Source organism: Kluyveromyces marxianus, chromosome 4, assembly GCF_001417885.1.
Source record: "Kluyveromyces marxianus DMKU3-1042 DNA, complete genome, chromosome 4".
NCBI classification, from domain to species: Eukaryota; Fungi; Ascomycota; class Saccharomycetes; order Saccharomycetales; family Saccharomycetaceae; genus Kluyveromyces; species Kluyveromyces marxianus.
The window spans coordinates 85,698-100,939 of NC_036028.1; the positions used below are offsets into that span (position 1 = coordinate 85,698).

Here is a 15,242-nt window from a genome sequence, read left to right on the forward strand (position 1 = left end):
ACTACAACATCGAGATTTATAGCTGCTGGTCCAGTATAGTGTGAATATACTCAACATATAGACTAAAAAGCAAGCTGAAAACATGCCAAACATCAAACCCATAATCTCCAGTCGGAGATATTCTCGAAAGGTTGAAAGTACTAATGAGCATTGGGAAATATTAGAAGATGGAATCAACAAGATATTCCAGGGCAAGGTTAGTGAATTGTCATTCGAGAAGTTATACACTACAGTGTATGGTTTAGTATTAAACAAAAATGGACCTCAGCTACAGCGAATGCTAAGTAAACTGCTTTCATATCATTTTGGTATTGTTAGGGACACATTAGAACAGCAAACAGGACTAGATGCACTCGAGAGCTTAAATTTACAATGGGATGAACAGAAAGTTTACTTAAGACAAATAAGTGATGTTTTCATATATATGGACTTAGTTTATTCCAAACGAGAAAATAAACCGGATGTTTCATCGTTAGGGTCAAGGCTATTTGTGAACCAAGTTATCGAACCAGTTTCGGATATGCTCAAGGAGTCGTTAATTGATGAGATCAATAAAGCTAGAACAACATTCAATGAATATGCAGGCCTCGAAATTGTAAAAAATGCTATTTCTGTGTTAGCTAAATTGGAGATGAAGGAAGGAATGAGTAGTATCTTCCTAACTGATTTTGAACCATTTCTCCTGGAACGTTCAGAGATATATTATAAGTCGTTACATGAAAGATTGCAGCAAAGTCAAGAAGATAATGGGTGGAAAGATTTCAATGCGCTATTAAGACTTTTGAATGTTGAAGATGAAATGTGTAAAAGAATATTTGATGACCAGGATACAATACTAAAATTCCACAAAATCGCCGAGAAGGCTCTAGTCTCGGACAATATAGAAGAAATCGCAGCATACAGCTTAAGAAATATTGTGAAAAATAGTCAAATCAAAGAAATGAGTACATTGATGTCACTCTCTTCTTCATTGAAGGACAGGATTGTTATTTTGGAACGTCTTTCCAATTGTATTACAGATGACGTTAATAGTATTCAGGTTGATAACACAATTAGAAAGAAGTCCGGAGCTGCAGTAAAGTGGATCCAAGATTTGATTTCATTGAAGATAAGATATTATGATCTTGTGTCCCAACTTTCAAATGACCAGGCTCTAACTTACAAATATATAAACGAGGCTTTCGGAAAGTCAATCAACGAAATCAAAGTCTTTCCAGAGTTTTTGTCATTATACTTTGATACACTACTAAAATCACCGGATTCAAATCTCAAAGAAAATATTACGGTGGTAAAAAATTGCATTTACTTCTTCAAACTTTTCAAGGACAAAGATACTTTCGAAGTTATATACCGCCAGCAGCTTTCTAGAAGACTTTTGCAACAGAAATCTGATATCAGCGAAGAGCAAGAATTAATTCTTTTACTCCAAGAGGATGTCGGAGCCTCATACACTTCTAAATTAAGAGGCATGCTCAGAGATCTGCACCTTTCTAAAGCATTCATACAGAAGAACAAGAAAATGTTACCTTCGAATCAATTAGAATTGAACATCTTAACGCAAATGTTTTGGCCACTACAAAAATCCGATATGAACAAACAAGTTAATATACCCGATTCGCTAATCTCATTAAAATCTGACTTTGAAAAGTGTTATACTATGGTACACTCTGGTCGTCTTTTGGAATGGATGTATCATTTGAGCACCATCGAGATAGCTTATCAGTTCAGAGACTCATACCACGAACTTTCCATGCAGATGTACTGCGGTATAATATTTCTATTATTCAAAGATCATCAGTCTTTGACCTTCGATGAAATTGTTGAATTGACTAACCTCCCCGTGCAAGAAGTGCGTCGAAATTTAATTTCGATGTCTATTGCTCCCAAAACTCGTATATTACGAAAGAGTCCGCCAGGTAAAACCGTTTCAAACGAAGATGTATTCTCGATAAACCAGGAGTTTTCTGCTCCTCAAAGAAAGGTAAAGGTTCTAATGGTTTTAATGAATAGTAATAATGGCAGACCACTTACTCCAAACGAAAATTCAAGGACGTCGATTGACAAGAAGTTACTTGATTCAAGATTGAGTGTAGTAAATGCAACAATAACAAGAATTATGAAACAAGAAAGGAAACTCCACCATTCGCAGCTTCAAGAAAGGGTATCAGCATCAGTGAATTTATTTGAGGTAAATACTAGCATGTTCAAGACAAGCTTGGAATACCTAATAAATAACGAATATATCCAAAGGGATTTTGACAATACAACCTTATATCATTATTTACCCTGAGAGTATTAAACATTATATAAACTAATCCTTACTTCTTTTTGAGTAGATTCTTTAAATTAGTAGCCATTTTTGCAACACCCTCTGTTTCCTTCCCGCAAACAGGGCATTTAGTTGATGTTTTCATCTTGTTCATGAAGCAGGAACTGCAAAAATAATGGTTACATTTCGTCTTTACTGGATTCTTATATTCGCCCTCACAAACCACGCACTTAAATGGAATCTCTTCAGAAATTAAATCATCAAGTAGCTCTTTCTCTTTGGATCCGTCTACCTGCCAATCCGTATTGAGTTTCCACCCGCCAGCAAAGTCATCACGAGAATGTAAAAATTTACAACTGTCACCATACCCACAAAACCCTGTTTTTTGGAAATCCTTACAAATATCCGGTTGATAATCTGTTACTGTTACTGTTTTCATATTTTTGCTTATAGGTTTCACAAATCCTGATGGTTTATTCTTTATTTGTCGCTCTATTTCTTCATCCACCTCTTGTTGTAAATCCAAACGTTCTTTTCTTCGCAGCTCTATCTCACGTGTATGTTCATCTTTCTCTTTCGCTAAATACGTCTCATTGCTTTCAATCGATCCGTTATCGTTCTCGTCCTTTTTATCGTCATTAATCTCTGGTTTTACTGAAGAATCATCATTGTTATTTATGGGTATCGTCTCATCGTTTATCCGCTGCCTTTTATTGACCGAAGTCTTTTTAACAACACGCCTCTTGAACATGTTTATCCTAATTTGTATATATATATATATTGCAATCTTCTGCTGCTCTTAGACTAAGACAATGATTATCCAACTGATGTTCTTTGTACTTTGGCTTGGTTATCGTTTTTTGCTGTTCCAATTATTATCAACACTTTAAAGAAATAAAGGATTATTTAGGAACATTTAGTAAACTGCCTGGCAGTTTTAAAGGAAAAGAGGGAAGAGAAATATATCTTGAACGTACAAAGCATCAACCAACACACTTGTTTTGGTATCCATTGACCGTGATTTTATTTTTGGAGTTAGTTTAGTATAAACTGATAAATACATTGGTATTTTGGTAAAGATTGACTCCTGGTTAAGACTGTGTGTTTTGTGCTATTAGGAGTTTACGTTAAGGACCCGCCTGATACGATGAGCGATAGCAAGGAAACTAGAGCTCAATTCTTAGATACAGATAAGGACGAGAGTAAGGTGAGTGGGAAAGCTAGTCAGACTCTCCGTAGTGCTTTGAAGAAGCAGGAGAAGGAGAAACAAAAACGAGGACAAGGGAAGGATGGCGGCGATGTAGATAGTGGAAAAAAAGATGATGACGAAAAAATTGTTGACTCGTCACCATTGTTGAATAGTACACCACCAACCGTTTCCAAGGCTCTAGTAAAGCTTTACCCTTATCTGATTCTTTGTAATGAGATTTTGAGTTTAGTCACTTGGACTGGTGACGATGTTTGGAAAAGTGTTTTGATGGTGATATGCTATATAACAACGGTACTATACTTCCAAGTTGTGGTAAGATATTTTGGACACTTCTTGTTTGTAGGACTTTTGTGGGGTTACTCAGCGCTTGACAACTTTGTGGAGGATACTATTAAGGAGAAACCAACATTGGATGATATTGTGCATGTTATTACGTGTGTATACACCAAGGCAGATTTGCTACTTTCCCCATTGTCTGTTTGGACCACCAATGATATTAAAAGACTCTTGCTAACAATGGCTTTCTTATCGCCCATATACGTGATAGTATCGATCTTTATTTTTTCATCACAAAAATTGGTATTAATATTAGGGATATACCTACTGACATACCACTCTTCATGGTCCCGGGTTACAAGAAGATTATTATGGAAGCTAAAAATAGTTAGACTACTGGTATTTTACATTACTGGGTTGGATTTGAGCGGTGTTAACAAACATCAAGGTGGAATCTTTGCTGCAGTTCATAAGAAAGTGAAAAAACTGTCATCGAACTCTCTTAGTGCAGCTGACGCAGATGATGGGAAACCTATTAGGTTCACATATGTTTTATATGAAAATCAGAGACGTTGGCTAGGTATTGGTTGGACGGCGAATATGTTGACTTACGAGAGAAGCTCCTGGACAGATGAATTTTTGAACGAAGCCCCCTCACCTGAGCAATTCAAACTTCCAGAAGAAGCGAGTGGAATGGCTTGGAGGTGGGTGGATAAGACTTGGAGGCTTGATATGACAAACGATGGTGCCATTCAGCTATCGAGTTCGAGACCAAAAACTACAGCCTCCCCTGGCAAAGATGATGGATTTATTTATTATGACAATACATGGAAGAAGCCTTCCACTGAGGACTCTTATTCAAAATATACTAGGCGTCGTAGATGGATAAGAACAGCAGAATTGATAAGAACAGATAGTTTATCTACAGTGGAGTCATCCACAGATTCTGTTGATGGTGGTTCAGCACAACAAACATCCGGAAGCGAAAGAAGGAAAAGTGTTAGAATAGAAGAGCCCGATAATGGCTCAACAGGTTCGATTAGCAACCAATCTAATAATTCAAGAAAAGTATCATTTAGCGAGACAAGTGACGTACGGATCATACCCGATAGCTCTTTCGAGGGGACCGGAGATGCAGATGATGAGAATAATTCTGAAGTCATAGAAAACAGTGCTAATGAAAACTTCCAACGTATTGAAACACCTAGCGGCTTAAAAACGAGGACCGCTCAGACACAACCGTCTACCGACAAACAGGTGGATCAAGATGAATCCTCCTCTACAACAACTAAAGTCTAAACCGGTTATTAATCACGTGCTACATTGCCCCCTCTAAGGGACGATGTAACAAGCACCTCTTGAAGAGGTGCCTGTACGTAAACGCACATGCGCACCAGGCCTGCGTATCAATATATACTATATGCATATACACGGTATCTCCTAAAATCGAAGAGTAGAGCAAATGTCATTTCACACCAAAAATTTAGAGAAAGAGAGAGCAACCTCTTATGATATTAAGTGGTTTCCCCAAGCTCTTAAAGTCTGGTATAAAAGTCATTAACAACACCCTTCAGACAATAGGAAAAGAGGTCATACAATAGAAAAAAATAAAAGAATATAAAACAGGGATATTGTATGCCTCATTGGTAGTTTAACAGTAAATGCAGATAAATGCGTTTATTATTTTTTCAGTTGGTGTTAGATTCCTATATCGTTATAATATTAATACTAATCGCTCTCCTAATAGATTGTTAGCTCTTCTTTTCCACAAACAAAATAAAAACGGCCTGTTCTTTTCAATTGGAAATGGAATTATAAGTGTGTTTTACCACATCTCATCTCATTTACAACTTGTTAACGTTGAAGGTTGGTGGCAAAGATTGCAACAACTTCTTAGCCTTGGCAGCGTCGTTGACAATTAGAGTGTACAAGTATCTGGAACCTCTTAGCTTGAACTTGGTTTGTCTGAAAGCCTTACCGTTCTTGTTCAACTTCTTGTTGATCTTGACGGTAGCAGAGTTGACGTCTTGTCTTCTGATCAATTCCAAGAATTCCTTAATGTCAGCGATTTCCTTAGCCATTTTTGATTGATACTTTCTTAGGGTCGAAGCTACAATGTAAACACCAATAAAACAGTAATAACCAAGACTTAAACTAATATATCAAGCGTTATTAACAACTTTACAAGAGGGCTAAAGACTACTAAAACGTCTAAAATTGCACCAAGTTTGGTGAAACTAGCACTATTCGGAGCATTCGAGGCGATGAGATTTGGTTGGTGAAATTTCGCTGGGTACAAGCAAGCTAGGGAAAAAAAACATGCCTGTATGTTACATGTGATGTACGGATTTATTGCTCTAATTATGCGGGGCATGGGTGTTAACAACCACAATTCCAACATTCCTCTGCTTCTCATGAGAGGGATCTTGTACCAGGAAAGCGTTTGGTCCTTCCTAATATGGTATCAACCCTCTTTTTTCTATTCTTTTTTGGGTGTCAGGGTGTTAGATGTTTTATATTTTTGTGATGTATGGGTGTATATGAGAAAACAGGGACGTTCTATAGTCATCGTCATGTGATCACAAGTGGTTGGGTATTTCCCTGGCCCCGCACACAAAACTCCCCCCCCAAGTAAAGTGAGAAAGTGAGTCAGTCAGTCAGTCAGTCCTGTATGATCCTGCTTGTTAATGAAGTGCACTCGCTGTACGTTTTAGAGCGACTGGTAGGTATACGAAACCGATACATTAAAAATAGCTATATTTGGCTGATTTATATATAGATAGATGTATAGATATTTTGCCTCTTCACAAAACATCTTCCATTTCAACGCCTTCGAGCTCTTCTTCTTCTTGATCGTGTTCTTGTGCCTGGTCTAATTGTTCCTGTGCGAGCTGTTCTGCATCTTCTGAGTTTTGGGCTAGCTCACCAAGAGTAGCAGCTCTCTCAGCTTCCTTCAACTTTTTATATTCCGATTTCAAAGTATATTTCAATGCGTAAGGACCCTTCTTGACTAACATTGCGACTTGGTCTAACGATTCCTTCAAATATGCCTCCGGCTGTCTAGTTCTCTCTTTCAAACCCTTCAAGGACCAATAATCGTACTCATCAAATAGCTTGAATAAAAGATCCAAGAGCTCTTTCTTTGGCAAACGGATGGCCCTTGCATTGTTCTTCTTCTCCTTCCCGACTTTCAAGAACTTGGAGGTATCTGATCTCATCGACATACCAGCATTACTCATTGTAACACCAGGCGTTTGATCGAGCACTGTGACCGTTGGTTTATGGATATTTCTCACGATTTGTCTTCTGTGTTCCACGATAGTGTGGTAGTTTGGATCGTCAATAGATGGCATGACTTGACATTCATGGTAAACTTTCCCTGTGATGGCTGTCTTCTTGGGAATGGTTTTCACATACGGAATGTATCTGTCTCTACCATCTCTATCGGTCATCACACGGTGTTGGAATCTCCTCTTGTTGTACTTACGCTTCATTTGTTGCTGTTTCTTCTTCATCTCTTCCTCTCTTTCCTGTTTCCTTAAATATGCCTGTCTTTGCAACTCTGGGTTGGACTCCAACTCCTTAGCAAACTGCTGGTACTTCTTCAAGTTCTGTTCCGTGAATACATACTCGTTCGCAACCTCCTTCTTCGTTAGTTCGAGGTCATATTCGTGAGGAATATCCTTGTTATCCTCGTCCTCATTCAACAATAACTGGATAGAGTGGTCGCTATTATTGATACGCACCTTACCCAACTCTTGTCCATGCAACCGCGTACGATCTCTCCACTTCTCAGCTAGAAACTTGGGTAGACGAACAAGCCAAATCTTCTTCCTGGCACACGATAGATCCAAGTCCAAGGACTCCTCGTACACCTTCTTTTCGTTATTCTCAATATCGTTACCATCGAACGCTTCTTCCCCAACTTCCTCCACCAAATCTTTACCACTGGACTCTGACATTGCTTCCCAGGATACCTATCTAAACAAAAGTCGGTCACTAGTTGTCTCTCCCAGCTTTTGTTCCGCTGTGTTCTCTCGTTTCAAAGGGCAAAGAAAGCTTTAGCTCTACTTCAATTTGAAGGTTTGCATATTATTTTATAAAACTTTATTATTATTATTATTATTAGTATTAATTATTAAAAGAGAGAAAGCCCTGCTGAACATAGCATATGGGGGAAACAGAGTTGGAAACCTCTGGGATAAAGCATTGTAGAATAACCCTTGTTGGTAAGATAGTATACACACATGGCTAATAGTGTGCATCCGGTGGAGATTAGGTACAGTGGAAAGTCGGATAACTCCGAAAAACCGGAGACCCATGGAACGTCATCGCCATCGGTGTCGCTAGAAGACAGCTGCAATGAGTATATACACGAGATATTAGTCGAGTGGGAGTCCCATGAGTCCCAATACAACGTAGTCCCACTGAAAAGAGTGAAAGTTGCACTATTTCCGTTACTTGTGGCATTACGTAAGAAGGAGCTAGGTCCCGTGCAACTAAATCAGCTTGCCAATGTCTTGGATGGCATTCTCGAAGAAGACTTCAGCAGGGCTAAACAGGAGTACTTGACGTTGAGTATTGGGAAGGGGAAGTTTCCCATTGGGCTCACGAATGTTGGTATTCACGAGAGGAAGCAGGTACAGAGCTCGCAGGCCGAACAAAATATGATTCTTGACGATTGGTGTGTGAATATTAAAAGGCTCATAAATTTCAAACAATGGTTAATCACTCATCACACAGATACAGGGGAGCAACCAAAGCCCCAGGGACAGTAAAATAAACAAGAATGGGAGGCATTGTGAGTGGAATGGTTCAATCCACTGCTACGGATTTTGGGACCGACTATGCGATGGAAAAGTACGAAGAGTTCATGGGCACGAAGTTCCAGCCGGTAAAGGATCCGTACTATGTGGAAATGAGCGATGGGAAACGGGTTCGCCGGCGTTTGCCTGCATACTGCACCAAGCAAGAGACCAAGACCTGGAAAAGGCTCCAGAACCGTGCATGGTACGATGATAGATGTTTTCTTGGCTGTGGGTACCTTTGGATCGACTGGGGCATCGGATGGGCTACGGTGTTATCTTTGATTCCGGTGATTGGACCTGTGTTGATGTATCTGGTGCACAGTTCTACGATTGAATATGCGCGAAAGCGGTACGAGCTACCGGAGAGCCTGGTTCTGAAGATGCACGGCAATATCATGTTTGATCTATTGATCTCGCTTCCACCAGTTATAGGGACGCTGTTTGCATGGATGAGCCAGTGTTCGACGAGGAACGCTGCTATGGTGTACAATTATGTGTGCAAGGCGTCGTGGGCGCGCGAGCAGGCCCAGAGGGAGCAGGGGATCCACCCGCAGGGTCCCTCTGAGCACACGGCACCGCTGCCTGGCCAAGGTGCCGGGCCAGCTGCAGCTACTACCACCACCAAAACTGGGCTCAATTAGACATCACGTGTGTATCACGTGACCCTACCCGCGCGTATATATTGTCTCATAACTCCGTGCACCACGGCCACAATTACCACCAACAGCCCATTCACATTGGAATATAGAAAGTGTATACACACATGTATAGCATACACGCATGTATAGCAACACGAATTGAGCAGCAGCAGCAGTTTCAGCAGCAGCAGCAGCACAACACCCACCAATCTTCCCACTTGCAATGCAACTCAAAGAAAACAGGGTCTGGATCGACGGGTGCTTCGACTTCACGCACCACGGCCACTCGGGAGCCATACTGCAGGCCAGAAGAACGATCCCTCTGGACCAGCAGCAAGGAGCAGCGTTGATCTGCGGCGTGCACAATGATGCCGACATCGAGTTCAACAAGGGGGGCAAGCCAGTGATGCAAGAAGAAGAACGGTACGAGCACACTTTGAGCAACCGATGGTGCGATGAAATAGTGCGCGATGCGCCGTATGTGACAGACCACCGGGTCTTGGACGCATATGGGTGCAAGTACGTGGTTCACGGGGACGACATAACGTTGGACCACGATGGGAAGGACTGTTACCAGGAGATGAAGGACATGGGCCGGTTCAAAGTGGTGAAGAGGACCGAGGGAGTGAGTACGACAGAGATTATAGATAGAATATTGCGCGACAAGGGACAAAACCCGCACACGGGCGAGGTGGACAGCGAGGCATTGAAGCGGTACAGCAGCGATAAATCAGGGTACAGGCCATGGTGTTGGGTATTTGGGCGTGATTTTGACGATGTGGTTGTAGAAGGGCGCGGCCAATTGGGGAACGGGAATCAATGGACCGTTGTACAAGAGTCCGATGGCTTTGATCTGTTCAATGTGGGCCACATCCAGCAATTGCGAAAGCTCAAGGAACAGGGCAAGCTTGTGTGTTGCAGCATGGGGACAGATCCAGCACGCCATGTGTACATGACACTCGAGGAAAGATGTTTGAGCGTGTTGAGCTGCGAATACGTGGATGCAGTAGTGCTAAAACCTGAACCGCAACTAACAGCAGGACATAGTACTAGTACTGACACGGTCACGATCACCACCTCGCTTAAACCCGAAATCATAAACCGAATCAGCGTTAACAGAGATCATTATGTTAAAAGAAATATAAAAAAGGGCGTTACGTATGATCATTAGAATGTATGTATGTGTATATACATACAATTATGTAGGGAAAAAGTCTTTTGTTTATCCGTTCGTTTGAATGCAAACCTAGTTACTTCTCTAGTAGTGCGATTGACTGTTGGAGCCTCTGCGAGACTTATTGTACACGGGCTTGATTTCTCCGGTTTCGATCAAGTCCTCGATTTCGTCACCTGGCTTACCCCAGTTGCCCTTACCGGACCCTTGCTTCTTGACAGCGTTTGGAGCCTCGCCGAAATGGCCATTGTGGGTGAAGAAACGGGAGTCTGCCTTGGCTTCGCGGTTAGTCCATTTGTTTGTTCTTGCCATGATGTAGTATTTGTTGTGTAAATGTGTTGTTGTGTACTTGTTTGTTGTACTTGGGGAAGGAGGTAAAGAGTAAACAATACAAAAGACAATACAAATTGTAAAAGGGAAGGGCGGCAAAATCGAATGGGGAGTGAGAAACAAGACAAGACCAGATCCATCCTATTTATACTGTTTACGCGCGCGAGAGGTGGACGCTCTGCTGGGTGGACAATTTCGTTGGAATAAGGGGCGGCTATTGTCTCCGTGGTTACCGCCGGAGACACAAGGAAAAGGCCAGCCTGTATTCTCTAGTAGCTACTAGCAGCTGCTACTAGTTACTTCTATACGACCAGCACGCCACTATGTTGTGCTACTAATACTATAACACTATAACACCATAGTAATAGTATCCGAAAATATACGATGCTATGGACTACCACAGTACAGTGGCGCAGGGCAGCCGGGGTTTCCCCATTTTTTTTTTCTTTTTCCGGATTTCAGGGGGGTGGCTGCGCTGCTGAAATGGAGAAGGGGGCAACCAAACAACGGGGCGACGTAATGAAAGTAAAATGTTGGAAAAGGCAGGCAGGGCTAGGGCGGTGTACGGAGTGATCATTTTCAGATCATGGAGCGATCAGGGAGTTGGGAGGGGAGGAGAGCCAGGCCAAAGAAAGAGGAAGTCTCCGGAACAGCTGGCGTAGCCGGTGTATACAACGTAGTCGGGTGTTAGAAAGGGTACTTACTACTGCTACCCCTGCAATACCACTACATTGCACAGGTCTGTGTATAGCATAGCATAGCATAGTATAAGTATACACTTTACAAGGGACTCCTCCCCTAGAGAATCCTGGGCCCGTGGCATGCGTACCCGTGTTCCCTGAGGAATCGACACAAGCGGTCACAGTGGCCGAGTGGTTAAGGCGATGCCCTGCTATACTTAGATAGAGAGGCATTGGACTTTGTCTTCGCAGGTTCGAATCCTGTCTGTGACGCCATCTTTTTTTTTCATTTCCAATTTTTTTCCAATTTTTTTTTAACTCCAATTTCCAATTTCTAATCTCCTCCTCTCCTGGGCCGAACACCTTCTATGCAGTGAACCGGTAAAGCGGTGAAACGGTGAAATTTTTTTTTTATTATTATTATTATTATCTGTGGCTTCACGTGACGACTGAAAGTGACGCAAAACGGCCAAACGGCCAAAACGGCTAGCCTAGCAGCCTCTCAGTTCCGATCCGCTCCAATTTGAACTTTATTCCAACTTGATCTCAACTTGATTCGACCTTTAATCGGGGAAGCCAAGGTCCAAAACCCGGCTTAACCCTGTCTTGGCCCTGGGCTGACCCTAGCTTAACCCTGTCTTGGCCTAAAATCGGCCCTGTCGTCACTATCCTGTCACACTTTTTTCCTTGTTTCCTTTCTCGAAACAAATGAAAATTCGTACCAAAAGCCGCATAGTATATATAATAATATTAATACAGAGACACATTATTTTATTTCAACACCATACAAAGGTTGATTCACTGAAAAGAACCCCCGAAACCGACTTCAGGACGTTTGTCATTTGTGGTAGTGTGTCTGCCCATACCATTATTCCACTCGATTTTTTTTTAATTTAAAAAATGGATCCTACAAAGGACCCAAACTTCAAGTCGCCTCAGGAACTAGACAACGAGTCCCTCCAGTCGAACACCGATATCCCCAAAATTGGGCCCATTATCCCATACGTTTTGGCAGATTATAACTCTGCCATCGATAAACCGATCCATCCTCGCAAGTACAAGAAAAATGCGATGAAACGGAAGCTGGCAGCGTCGATGACTCCAAACAAGGACGCTTCCAAGAACAATGCTTCTTCTTCTTCTGGTGGTGGTAGCGGTGGTGGTTCCGGGTCTGGCCATGGGTCTAAGAACGGGATCATTCCGATGAAACAGGAGGAGTTGCAACCGGTTTCTGCTGAGACCAGCAGTGGTTCTGAGTCGGAAACTAGCGACTCAGAGTCGTTGGGTGCGCAGCCAGACCCAATTGACGAAGCAGCCACGGCAGTAGCGAAGGTAGCTGCAGCTGCAGCTGCTGTTAATAACACTGTGTCAGCAGTTGCTGCAGAATTTAACGATCCATCGGCCGTGGATCCAACAACATCGACGTCAGAATTCGTCGACTCCTCCTCATCAGTGCCGGCCGTCGACCCTGAAATCACATCGAGAATCCACAAGTTCCAAATCGCAGACCTTGAGGAAGTCCCCCACGGTATCACACGACAGGCCAACAACTTGAAGGACTACCAGTTCCCAACACACAGGCTGAAACACCGTCTCAGAAACCCAAACAAACTACCGTTGGTCATTGTTGCGTGCGGGTCCTTCTCGCCCATAACGTATCTCCACTTGCGGATGTTCGAGATGGCCCTCGACGCCATCAGCGAGCAGACCCGTTTCGAGGTCATTGGTGGTTACTACAGTCCCGTCAGCGATAACTACCAGAAACCTGGGTTGGCGCCAGCGCACCATAGGGTACGGATGTGCGAGTTGGGGTGCGAGAGAACGTCGTCGTGGCTTATGGTCGACGCCTGGGAGTCCCTCCAGCCAACTTACACCAGAACCGCAATGGTCTTGGACCATTTCAACGAGGAGATTAACGTCAAGCGCAAGGGTGTCATCAAGAACGACTTGGGCGAGCGGATGGGCGTCAAGATCATGCTTCTTGCCGGTGGTGATTTGATAGAGTCCATGGGCGAGCCAAACGTGTGGGCAGACTACGACCTGCACCATATCTTGGGTAACTACGGCTGTCTCATCGTCGAAAGAACAGGTTCCGATGTCCGTTCGTTCTTGTTGTCCCACGATATCATGTACGAACACAGAAGGAATATCCTAGTCATCAAGCAATTGATCTACAACGATATTTCGTCCACTAAGGTGAGACTATTCATCAGACGTGGGATGTCCGTGCAGTATTTGCTACCCAACTCTGTCATCAGATACATCCAAGAACACGGCTTGTACGTGAACCAAACAGAACCGGTGAAACAAGTCATTGGCAACAAAGATTAGCCTTGACCCTGCCGGCCACCCCAGCACTCACACCAAGCGTGTATGTGTGTGAGTGCGTGTAAAGTGTTAGATTTGTAATGTAATATATATATAGAGCGCGAGAGAGAGAGAGAGAGAAGCAGATATGTTCACGTGATCGACTTCTCTGCTTCTCTCTCTCTCTCTCTTTAATTTGAACCTGTTTGAATTATTTTGTATATAAATGTTTCTGCCCTGCAAGCATCACGCCCTAGTCAAACTAACAAACAGTTCTGCTCCAGCCCTTAACCGCCCATCGTTGTCTACCACACCAATCATGGGATCGCAGAAGTGGAAGGACTGCGTATGCGCAGTTTCCGTGGTAGTGGCTTTGGGATCGCTTTTCTATGCATACAAACAGAAGAACAGTACGACAAAACTATCTCATCTCTCACCACCAAAAGACGGTGTAGAAGACCTTATAGGGAACACCCCCATGGTTAAAATTCGGTCCCTCTCGGAAGCTACAGGGCTGAATGTGTATGCTAAGATGGAATTGAACAATCCAGGTGGTAGTGCAAAGGACAGAGTCGCATTGAACATTATCAAAACCTTCTCGGAAGAACAGCATATCCACGGGTCCAAGGATAAGAAAAATAGGGTTTTCGAGGGAACCAGTGGGTCCACCGGTATCTCCTTGGCACTATGCTGCAACGCTATGGGCTTTTCGTGCCACATTTCGCTTCCCGATGATACCTCACAAGAGAAACTCTCGCTATTGACAGCTCTAGGTGCAATAGTGAATAAAGTGAAGCCAGCCAGCATTGTGGACCCTAACCAGTATGTGAATGCAGCCAAGGCGTGCGCTGAATCTTACACTGACGGTATCGGTATGTTTGCGGACCAATTCGAGAATGAGGCTAATTGGAAGTGTCATTACGCAACAACGGGTCCTGAAATATTCCTCCAATTGGACGGGAAAGTGGACGCATTCATCACCGGATGTGGTACCGGAGGTACCATGGCCGGTGTCTCCAGATACTTGAAGGAACAGAGGGGCGATTCGGTACGAGTTATCCTAGCGGATCCTCAGGGATCCGGTTTCTACAACAGAATCAAGTACGGTGTCATGTACGACAAAGTAGAGAAAGAGGGAACAAGAAGAAGACACCAAGTGGACACTTTAGTAGAAGGGATCGGGCTCAATAGAATCACAAAAAACTTCCTGAAGGCAGAGCAGTATATAGATGACTCCGTTAGGGTTACCGATGAAGAAGCGATAAAGATGGCCAAGTGGCTTTGTATCAACGACGGATTATTTGTTGGTGCCAGTACGGCTATTAACGCTGTCGCAGTGCTTAAATATGCGGAAAACTTGCCAAAGGGATCTAACGTTTGTATAATAGCCTGTGACAGTGGGTCTAGACACTTGAGCAAGTTCTGGAAAGAGGCTTTGGCCGTTGACAACAATCTGTCGCTGTCGGATATTGTATAGTTATAGTTTCTCGGACAATATATATATATGTGTGTATACATACATTCATACAATATACATAGTAAATATTTTG

At 42.9% G+C, this 15,242-nt stretch overlaps 11 protein-coding genes and 1 non-coding gene across 12 annotated transcripts; 8 read left to right on the top strand and 4 right to left on the bottom strand.

Moving 5' to 3' along the window:
* Positions 1-82: 82 nt before the first annotated feature.
* On the top strand, positions 83-2,290 carry CUL3 (cullin CUL3; the record flags this gene model as incomplete). Its single annotated transcript, XM_022819310.1, has 1 exon — positions 83-2,290. The coding sequence occupies one exon, from the start codon at positions 83-85 to the stop codon at positions 2,288-2,290; it is 2,208 nt and encodes a 735-aa protein (XP_022675888.1).
* A 28-nt stretch (positions 2,291-2,318) lies between these two features.
* On the bottom strand, positions 2,319-3,020 carry CWC24 (U2-type spliceosomal complex subunit CWC24; the record flags this gene model as incomplete). Its single annotated transcript, XM_022819311.1, has 1 exon — positions 2,319-3,020. One exon carries the CDS (start codon positions 3,018-3,020, stop codon positions 2,319-2,321), a length of 702 nt encoding a protein of 233 aa, XP_022675889.1.
* A 396-nt stretch (positions 3,021-3,416) lies between these two features.
* On the top strand, positions 3,417-5,054 carry PEX30 (PEX28-32 family peroxisomal membrane protein; the record flags this gene model as incomplete). The annotated part of the gene is made up of 1 exon (XM_022819312.1): positions 3,417-5,054. One exon carries the CDS (start codon positions 3,417-3,419, stop codon positions 5,052-5,054), a length of 1,638 nt encoding a protein of 545 aa, XP_022675890.1.
* Positions 5,055-5,599: 545 nt separating this feature from the next.
* On the bottom strand, positions 5,600-5,836 carry RPL38 (60S ribosomal protein eL38; the record flags this gene model as incomplete). Its single annotated transcript, XM_022819313.1, has 1 exon — positions 5,600-5,836. One exon carries the CDS (start codon positions 5,834-5,836, stop codon positions 5,600-5,602), a length of 237 nt encoding a protein of 78 aa, XP_022675891.1.
* A 723-nt stretch (positions 5,837-6,559) lies between these two features.
* Positions 6,560-7,717, bottom strand: TFG2 (transcription factor IIF subunit TFG2; the record flags this gene model as incomplete). The annotated part of the gene is made up of 1 exon (XM_022819314.1): positions 6,560-7,717. One exon carries the CDS (start codon positions 7,715-7,717, stop codon positions 6,560-6,562), a length of 1,158 nt encoding a protein of 385 aa, XP_022675892.1.
* A 285-nt stretch (positions 7,718-8,002) lies between these two features.
* Positions 8,003-8,533, top strand: PRP18 (mRNA splicing protein PRP18; the record flags this gene model as incomplete). The annotated part of the gene is made up of 1 exon (XM_022819315.1): positions 8,003-8,533. One exon carries the CDS (start codon positions 8,003-8,005, stop codon positions 8,531-8,533), a length of 531 nt encoding a protein of 176 aa, XP_022675893.1.
* Positions 8,534-8,544: 11 nt separating this feature from the next.
* Positions 8,545-9,204, top strand: KLMA_40042 (uncharacterized protein; the record flags this gene model as incomplete). Its single annotated transcript, XM_022819316.1, has 1 exon — positions 8,545-9,204. One exon carries the CDS (start codon positions 8,545-8,547, stop codon positions 9,202-9,204), a length of 660 nt encoding a protein of 219 aa, XP_022675894.1.
* Positions 9,205-9,326: 122 nt separating this feature from the next.
* ECT1 (ethanolamine-phosphate cytidylyltransferase) lies at positions 9,327-10,372 on the top strand (the record flags this gene model as incomplete). Its single annotated transcript, XM_022819317.1, has 2 exons — positions 9,327-9,345; positions 9,393-10,372. 2 exons carry the CDS (start codon positions 9,327-9,329, stop codon positions 10,370-10,372), a joined length of 999 nt encoding a protein of 332 aa, XP_022675895.1.
* An 87-nt stretch (positions 10,373-10,459) lies between these two features.
* STF2 (ATPase-stabilizing factor 15 kDa protein) lies at positions 10,460-10,687 on the bottom strand (the record flags this gene model as incomplete). Its single annotated transcript, XM_022819319.1, has 1 exon — positions 10,460-10,687. The coding sequence occupies one exon, from the start codon at positions 10,685-10,687 to the stop codon at positions 10,460-10,462; it is 228 nt and encodes a 75-aa protein (XP_022675896.1).
* An 876-nt stretch (positions 10,688-11,563) lies between these two features.
* KLMA_R401 lies at positions 11,564-11,661 on the top strand. The gene is given in 2 exon segments: positions 11,564-11,596; positions 11,610-11,661. It is a non-coding gene; the product is annotated as a tRNA-Ser (tRNA).
* Positions 11,662-12,285: 624 nt separating this feature from the next.
* Positions 12,286-13,716, top strand: NMA2 (nicotinamide-nucleotide adenylyltransferase NMA2; the record flags this gene model as incomplete). The annotated part of the gene is made up of 1 exon (XM_022819320.1): positions 12,286-13,716. The coding sequence occupies one exon, from the start codon at positions 12,286-12,288 to the stop codon at positions 13,714-13,716; it is 1,431 nt and encodes a 476-aa protein (XP_022675897.1).
* Positions 13,717-13,918: 202 nt separating this feature from the next.
* Positions 13,919-15,169, top strand: MCY1 (putative cysteine synthase; the record flags this gene model as incomplete). Its single annotated transcript, XM_022819321.1, has 1 exon — positions 13,919-15,169. One exon carries the CDS (start codon positions 13,919-13,921, stop codon positions 15,167-15,169), a length of 1,251 nt encoding a protein of 416 aa, XP_022675898.1.
* Positions 15,170-15,242: the final 73 nt, after the last annotated feature.